At 36.5% G+C, this 8,594-nt stretch overlaps 2 protein-coding genes across 2 annotated transcripts; both read right to left on the reverse strand.

Moving 5' to 3' along the window:
• Positions 1 to 2,260: 2,260 nt before the first annotated feature.
• LOC131313792 (uncharacterized) lies at positions 2,261 to 3,251 on the reverse strand. The gene is made up of 2 exons (XM_058342305.1): positions 2,956 to 3,251; positions 2,261 to 2,569 (listed from the first exon to the last, which is right to left on the reverse strand). Exons 1-2 carry the CDS (start codon positions 3,100 to 3,102, stop codon positions 2,324 to 2,326), a joined length of 393 nt encoding a protein of 130 aa, XP_058198288.1. The 5' UTR covers positions 3,103 to 3,251; the 3' UTR covers positions 2,261 to 2,323.
• A 3,663-nt stretch (positions 3,252 to 6,914) lies between these two features.
• On the reverse strand, positions 6,915 to 8,594 carry LOC131314045 (putative FBD-associated F-box protein At1g61330). The gene is made up of 3 exons (XM_058342541.1): positions 7,656 to 8,594; positions 7,357 to 7,524; positions 6,915 to 7,250 (listed from the first exon to the last, which is right to left on the reverse strand). Exons 1-3 carry the CDS (start codon positions 8,592 to 8,594, stop codon positions 6,915 to 6,917), a joined length of 1,443 nt encoding a protein of 480 aa, XP_058198524.1.

An 8,594-nucleotide genomic window follows, 5' to 3' on the forward strand; every position in this document is an offset into this window, starting at 1 on the left:
GCTCCGTTCAGTTGCCAGGAATATTGTACAGGAAAGTTATTCTCAAGAAAAGTCAAGTAAAGTGAAGTAAAAGAAAAAGAAAATTATTTTTCTGTGAGTGTTCATTTGACAAAAGAATTTTGCAAGAATAATTAAGGTTTAGTTGTTCATTTGTCAGGAAAAAGAAACTTTTGGAAAAATTTTGTGAGAGTTCACTCATTTTCCTTTTCCCGCGACGCAAAATCCTGTGTTTTTTGCAGAATCACTTTTGCAGGAAAGTAATTCCTACAGGAAAACTTAAAAACATGTTTCCTACTACTTTCCTGCCAACTGAACACTACAAAAATCATGGGAAAGTTGATTTTCTCATCCTTTCCTGTACTTTCCTGGCAACTGAATGGAGCCTTAGTAACAGCTTCTCTTTTGAGAAATAATTATTAATTAGGCCTATACCTTGAACTATATTGTTCGAGCCAAAGTTCGATATGTCACACCCACGGTACCGGTAGTGGACATGAGTTTGCAGGTTATAAGTTCTATTAAAGGTCATGCACTAGGAATTGGGGGATGGTGTTGCATGTGCAGTAGTGTGCGCAACACGATACTATGCACCTTACTGCATAGCACTAACCCGAAGTTCATGCACTAGATATTGATTCTCATAGGATTTACTACTTACTAGAGGTCAGCCCTAAACTCGTAGTCGCGGCTTCATGATAGCCTCCGGCCCTCCACCAAGGTGGATCCTCCAAGGGTATAATAACGGAATATACTTTGTAAAAGAATATGTCTGCCTTGGATTCAATATATTGAGGTGATACCCTTCCTTAACCAGTCGTCTCTAGCTGACTTGCCAAAAATCTGTACCCTCTTTAATCAGATCGTAGGATCCTGTAATTTGAATGAAAAAATAGAATATTGGATCAAGCACCTATACTTATCATATTGAACTGATCTTTCATGAAATTATTTTCAAATTATTAAACGACTCGAATTATCTGTGCGGGATCTGGAGTGAGCCCCGCATGCCGACCTGTGCACCGTTATGCACATATGGTCGGTTTCCATAAAAGGACTCGTCTTTAACTAACATTTATTTGGGCTGTTCTACTTCCACATATATTTTTGTAGAACTCCGGAATGAGCCCAACAAAAAAAATGTGTTAAAAGCATCTGTGTAAGCAGTGTTTTCGAACTTATTTATATGTACACACCTTGCGGAGAACAACTTAAGGAACTTCCTAATGAAACTTAACTGGTGGCGGTCCTGGCGGATTAAAAACAAAACTTAATTGGTGAAGGCGTTAAAACGCATTATTAACAATTTACTAGTTCCTAATCGTTAATTATTGACCACCGTGTGGTTACTTTGGTATGGGGTCTTGTTTTTGGACTGATTTCCCACCATCATGGTTACTTGATGTAGTGATTTTCTTCATGGTTATAATATCTGCAACCCTTATATTTGGTATGGGGTCTTGTCTTTGGACTGATTCCCCACCGTCGTGGTTACTTGATCCCTTAATTAGAGACGAGTCACATTCTTGATGTAATGATTTTCTTCATGGTTATAATATCTGTTATCGGTTGGTGAAAAAAAAAATCGTCAATTATTGACCCGATCATCTTTTTTTAATTAGTGTCAATGTGTCACTGCTAATTTTTGTAATTTAGAATACGAAAGAAGCAATTCAATTTGGTTTCCCCGCAAAAGTTGAAGGTCAAATGAGTATTATTAACTCAATTTCCGTTTAGCTATTTTGCCGTTCTAGATGATAAAATAAAAATAAAATAAAAAGTCATTTGGTAAAACATGAGAATATAGAGAGGACAATGGTTATCTATTGAATGATTCGTTAGAAGGTCAAAAATGCCCCACTAGAGGATGAACTTAACTTTTCATAACTCTCTTTTTTTTAATGAAAAAGAGAAGAGATTTTATTAGTTAAAAGTGAAGGGTACGATAATTAAAAGGACCAAAAGCATGAAACATCACAATGAGAAGAGATTTTATTGCCATTGCTTTTGTTTTGGCCTTGGCTCTTGCATCCGATGCTTTGTTGCTTGTATTTCCTCTTCTTTTTCTCTCGATCTACTTTTCTCGAGTTTATTTACAATACATATCTTTTTGCTAATAAAAAATAAATAAAAGAGAAAGGAGCCATCAGGATACCACGAAATGCACCAACAGATGATGAAAAACATAGCAGCAGAAAATTTGACTACAAATCTTCAATATGTCTATTTAATTTGGCATTAGAACAACCAAACATTAATCAACTCGATACTCTTCAATATGCTTATTTTCGCATTTGGAGATACTTTCCAAGAATTAAAAAGTTGATCATACACATGCGGCTCTCGAGTGAATACTCCTGACCGCCATTTCTAGGACGGTACGAGTGCCACACTGTCCAAGACTTCGGCCTTGTTGAGAAAAAACTTCAGCATCTCGAGTTTCAAGATTTTCGAATTTGAAGCTGTTCACTACAAGTCGCTTAAGCCGGAAGAAATTCGCATCGCAGTTCTCAAACATGTCCTTTCCGAGCATCTCCCAATAGTATCCGTATTCGAAAGAATATTCACCGAGCTGCAAAACAAGAACAACCATCCAAAATGAAAATGAAAGTTTACAAAACACAAAGCAAGTATTAGAGAAGAAGAAGAAGAATTATACAAGATACTCACATCAAGGAAAACTCTTTCTACGTATAGGCAATTCTTGAGGAAAGAAACTATGTCATAAGGATTAATGTTAGCAATTGTCCCATCCGTGAACAAGTGAAACTCGTTCAAATTCAGTAGCAAAATGTTTATTTTGCTGCAAGTGCCATTCTTGAACTTCGAAGAGAGCCTCTGATTACAACATGAAATGAAGTAAATTAACATTGACATAAGAGCGATTTTCATAAGTTTGCAATCAAATAAATATGAAGTAAGTAATGAAAAGAAAGAACGTATGATCTAGCAACGTACCTCGAGAAACGTAGTGCTAATTCTGAGGACTTCAATGTTAGAGACAGATAGTCTGAGCATGAGATTGCTCATTGAACAAAGCTGAGTAAAACCTCTCACAGGCGTGAAATTAAGTATCACGTCGTTCAAATGTCGCATCTGGGTCATGAAGTTGATCACATGGGATTCCCCATGGTAATAGAACGTAGAAAGAGTAGGAGCATCGAAACAATAAGACAGATATCCTTGCAATCCCCTGCCACAAAACGCCTAAACTTTTTCAGCTCTTGAGCAGCAATGTTTTAGATGGTAAATTCCTGAGCATTGTACTAAGTCGATACCCCTAAGCAGTTAGAAAAAAATGGTCGCGATTGGGTCTGAAGTAACATTAACCTGCCTAAGAACAATAGTTTTTAAGAAGCATAAACCTTTCAACTTAGGAAGCAATTCGAATCGACAAAAGTTTAGCTTTAGAATTCTTATGGATTCGAACTCTAAGAGATGACAAGGGAGATTGAAAGGCTCATCTCCCTGAATAAAATCTAGATCTACCTCCTCAACCCCTTTGGAACTTACCATATGTATCCAGTACTCCACTATAGCCTCGATATCGCCTGGATTGAAATACAACCAAAATCTTTGTATATGGGGGCTGGAGTGTTGGTTGAAAATACGGTTAACTGCCCTCACAAAATTTCCCCTACTTCTACCCACAGCGAAATCTAGGTCGAAGATAAAGTTAGGGTTGCGAGGTCAACAATTCTTGAATCTCGTGGAGAGTTACTCCACACCTCGCGGCATGTTTGATTGGCAAGAAAGAGATGATTTTGTGTCGCCCCGACGACCTAGTCTGATTACCTGCGCTTGTCATGGCCATGAAATCGTGTATCAAAGGGGAAAAACAATTTTTCCTAATTTGAAAGAGAAAGGTAGAAAACCGTTGGTACGATGTGAAGAGAAATGAGACAAAAACTACATCGTACATGAGAGTATTTATGCAAGAGAGTCTCAGAGTTTTGATGCCTTCAAGAGTTTTCTCTTCTCAGTTCGTGAAGGTAAAAGTGAAATGTACTAGCTCCAAGATTCAGCCCAAGCGCTTATAAACTTTTTTCATCCGATCGATGTTGATGACCACCAGGAGATTTGAACAAGCGCGTTGCCCGTTGAACATAGAAAATAGTATAGAATAAGAATCTCAATCTCTAACATGTACACTCCCCAACCTATAGACATCACATCATTTTTTCTCTCAGTTTTTCCCCATCTTCAGCCTATAGAGAATATCTCTTTATATAGGTATTTAGGGTCATGTGTAATAATGCTTAAACATAATGATTAGAATCTCATTTATATTTGTGACGGACAATAGGTTTAATAGACAATAAGATATGTAACGGTAAATGAAATAAAGGATGATACTTCCAAAGGAATAAATATTTTATGTTACTTAAAATGTTCCAATAATGCCACACTTTTAATAGAAATAAAATGTTTTTAATTGAATTTTAAGATCACATGTTTTGAAAATACCTAATATAGACGAAATATTGAGCTACCATATACGGTGTGAGCAAGAACAATTTAGTTCCTAATCGTCAATTATTGACCCGGTCTTCTTTTTTTAATTAGTGTCACTGCTAATTTTGTAATTTGCAATATGAAAGAAGCAATTCAATTTGGTTTCGCCAGAAAAGATAAATGTCAAATGAGCAGTCTTAACTCAATTTTCATTTAGCTATTTTGCCGTTCTAGATGATTAAAAAAAAAAAAAAAAGGTCGTTTGGTAAAACAAGAGAATATAGAGAAAAGATAGAAAAGGAAATATGTCTCATTAAAAGTTCTTGTACCAATAATTTTCAAATGTGTAATAAATGGTTTGAATTTTGAAAATTAGAGCCATGGGAATCTAATTAGTGAATTACTGACCTTCCAATTTTAATTTGTGGCATTAATTTTTTATTGTCATGCACACCGAATGTGACGACCCGAATTTTTACACTGCCTCAAAAATAATACATGTCCAGTAATTACAAGTCTTCAAGATAATTATACATGGTGGGCCTAAAAACCTCCAAATGGATACAAATTTCCTAAGCAACCTCTAAACTGAGTCTTTCAATATTCCAACTCGAGTCCCCACTAACTGGCTTTGCACCTGAAAAATATAAAACGCCCAGGTAGTATATGCAATACGAGGACAATAACATGGCTAGCAATAAGAATATGCTCAATAAACGAGGATAACAAATCAAGTAGGATCATTCGGAACGCTTTTCATTTGTAGCATCATACCCGGCTCATCTCGGTAACATGCCAAGCACCACCCAGGTCAAACTTCATATTGGGCACATGGGCCCCATAAACATTCTGGACTCCCCGTAGGGTAGTCAATCATACATCTTTCATACTTCTGTGACCTGGTGGGCTTGTACACATACCAATCTGCTCCATGGCTTTCAGCGAAATATTTTCTATGTCACGATATAAGAAGTGACAATAATCGAGTCAATAAGATTAGAGATCAAATGAGTATAAATACGAAAGAATCAAAGAACACTCTTTGCAAAGAGATTTAGCTAAGAATGTACTGCACACTACCCGGTACCTCAAATTACGATCGTTGTCGTAGCCTATGGAATATTTGGACCCAACCTTTAATAACCTCGCAAAGATTACGCTAATCAGATTTCAAATCACCTTTGGTCTAAGAACTCCAGTTCATATATCCTTTTAACTGTTTTTGGTTTCTTCCTTTTGAAGCATCCTCTGATGAAATGGGAGGGCACCCATTTATACTACAAAGAGGCTTGTATTTCATGATATCTCACAACTCTCGGTTCACTCTTTCCAAGGAAAATCCCACTTGGCAGTAGTAAGGCTCCTCTCATGGACCCATGCAATACTAATACAAGCTCTAGAAAATAGAAGAAAACGAAAACCCAAATCGGTGAGATAAGTCCACCACTGAATGCCTCTTTTTTTTTTCCCCTATATTATCTAAATATTCAACTCAAGTAAAATTATCATTTAAGAAAAATACGGGATGTTACACCGAAAATCCTATTCACAAAAAAAAAATTTAAAAATTACCCAAATTCTTAAATTAGAAAGCTCATAAATATTTCACAAATTAGTCATGACAAGGGGAAACGTATCAAAAGCTCGTCTTAAATTAAGCGACCTTCCAAAAGCATGCTCACCAACTTGAATTTCTGTAACCAAAACAAATCAGGTTGAATAAAGTTATCCTTTGCTTAATTGCTTCTTTCTCATAAAAGAGAATTAATCCATGACCAATGCTAGGGACACAATTTTAGAACATAATTAATACGTACAATATTGTCTCCGCAGTAGTTCGATACATTCGTTGAACGACGGATCTGATAGGATGCTGACTCGAACCCTTAACCATATCACTTTAAAGAATAAGGAGGATAACAGTAGTCTATTGAATGATTTGTTAGAAGGTCAAAAATGCCCCACAAGAGGATAAACTTAACTTTTCATAACTCTTTTTTTTTTTTTTTGAACGACAAAGAAAAGAGATTTTATTAGTTAAAAGTGAAGGGTACAATGATTAAAAGGAGCAAAAGCATTGAACATCACAATGAGAAGAGATTTTAGTATTAATTAAAAGAGAAGGGTACGATGATTTTTATTTTTCTTATTTGTCTTTTGGAATGATTTAATTTGTTGTTTCATGGTTCCGAAGATATTGTTCTGTTTAATTTGGCCTAGGCTCTTGCATCCAATGCTTTGTTGGTTGTATTTCCTCTTCTTTTTATTTGGATGTACTTTTATAGTTTATTTATAATACATATCTTTTTGCTGATGAGAGAGAGAGAGAGAGAGAGAGAGAGAGAGAGAGAGAGAGGAACCATCAGGAATTGCCACAAACCACGAAATGCACCAACAGATGATGAAAAACATAGCAGCAGAAATTTGACTACAAATCTTCAATATGTTTATTTGATTTGGCATTAGAACGACCAAACATTAATCAACTCGATACTCTTCAATATGCTTATTTTCGCATTCGGAGATACTTTCCAAGAATCAAAAAGTTGATTATACATATCATGCTCCTCTCGAGTAAATACTCCTAACCGCCAATTCTTGGCCGGTACGAGTTCCACACTGTCCAAGACTCCGGACTTGTTGAGAAAAAACTTCAGCATCTCGAGTTCAAGCTTTTCGAATTTGAAGCCGCTCACTGTAAGTCGCTTAAGCTGGAAGAAATTTGCATCGCAGTTCTCAAACATTTGCTTTCCAAGCATCTTCCAATAATATCCATATTCAAAAGAATATTCACCAAGCTGCAAAACAAAAACAAAACAAAAAAAACAAAAAAAAACACCCAAAATAAAAATGAAAGTTTACAAAACACAAAGTAGAGAAGAAGAATAAATATAAGATACTCACATCAAGGAAAACTCTGTCTACATACAGGCAATTCTTGAGGAAAGAAACAATGTCATAAGGATTAATGTCAGTAATTGCTCCATCCGTGAACAAGTGAAACTCCTTCAAATTCAATAGCAAAAAGCTTATTTTTGTGTAAGTCCCGTTCTTGAACTTCGAAGAGAGCCTCTGATTACAACATGAAATATGAAGTAAATTAACAATGGCATAATTAGAACGATTTTCATAAGTTTGCAATCAAATAAATATGAAGTAAGTAATGAAAAGAAAGAACATACGATCGAGATCGAGCAACATACCTCGAGAAATGTAGTGCTAATTCTGAGCACTTCAATGTTCGAGACAGATAGTCTGAGCATGAGATTGCTCATTGAATAAAGATGAGGAAAACATCTGACAAGCGTGAAATTAAGTATCACGTCCTTCAAATGTCGCATCTGGGTCATGAAGTTGATGGCAGGGGATTCCCCACGGTAAAAGAACGTTGAAAGAGTAGGAGCGTCGATATCAATAAGACACATATCCTTGCAATCCCCTACCACGAAACGCCTAAACTTTTTCAGCTCTTGAGCAGCAATGTTTAGATGGTAAATTCCTGAGCATTGCACTTCGTCGATACCCTCAAGACATAAGCAGTTGGAAAAAATGGTCGCGATTAGGGCTGAAGTAACATTAACCTGCCTAAGAGCAATAGTTTTTAAGAAGCATAAACCTTTCAACTTGGGAGGCAATTCGAATCGACAAAAGTTTAGCTTTAGAATTCTTATGGATTCAAACTCTAAGAGATGATAAGGGAGATTGAAAGGCTCATCTCCCTGAGTAAAATCTAGATCTACCTCCTCAACCCCTTTGGAAGTTATCATATGTACCCAGTACTCCACTATAGCCTCGATATCGGTTGCATCAAAATACAACTGAAATCTTTGGATATGGGAGCCGGAGTGTTGGTTGAAAATACGGTTAACTGCCCTCACAAAATTTCCCCTACTTCTACCCACAGCGAAATCTAGGTTGAAGACGAAGTTAGGGTTGCGAAGCCAAGAATATTTCTTGAATCTCGTGGAGAGTAATCCACACATCGCGGCATGTTTGATTGGCAAGAAAGAGAGAATTTTCTCTACAACATCCTCACTAAGGTTAGGAGTAATAGTTGTACTGTCGTTGATGTTATGATCTCTTTTGATTCTCTTTTTGTGTCGCCCCGACCCAGTCTGACTTCCCACGCTTTTAGTGGCCAT

This window comes from Rhododendron vialii, chromosome 13a, assembly GCF_030253575.1.
Source record: "Rhododendron vialii isolate Sample 1 chromosome 13a, ASM3025357v1".
Classification (NCBI taxonomy): Eukaryota; Viridiplantae; Streptophyta; class Magnoliopsida; order Ericales; family Ericaceae; genus Rhododendron; species Rhododendron vialii.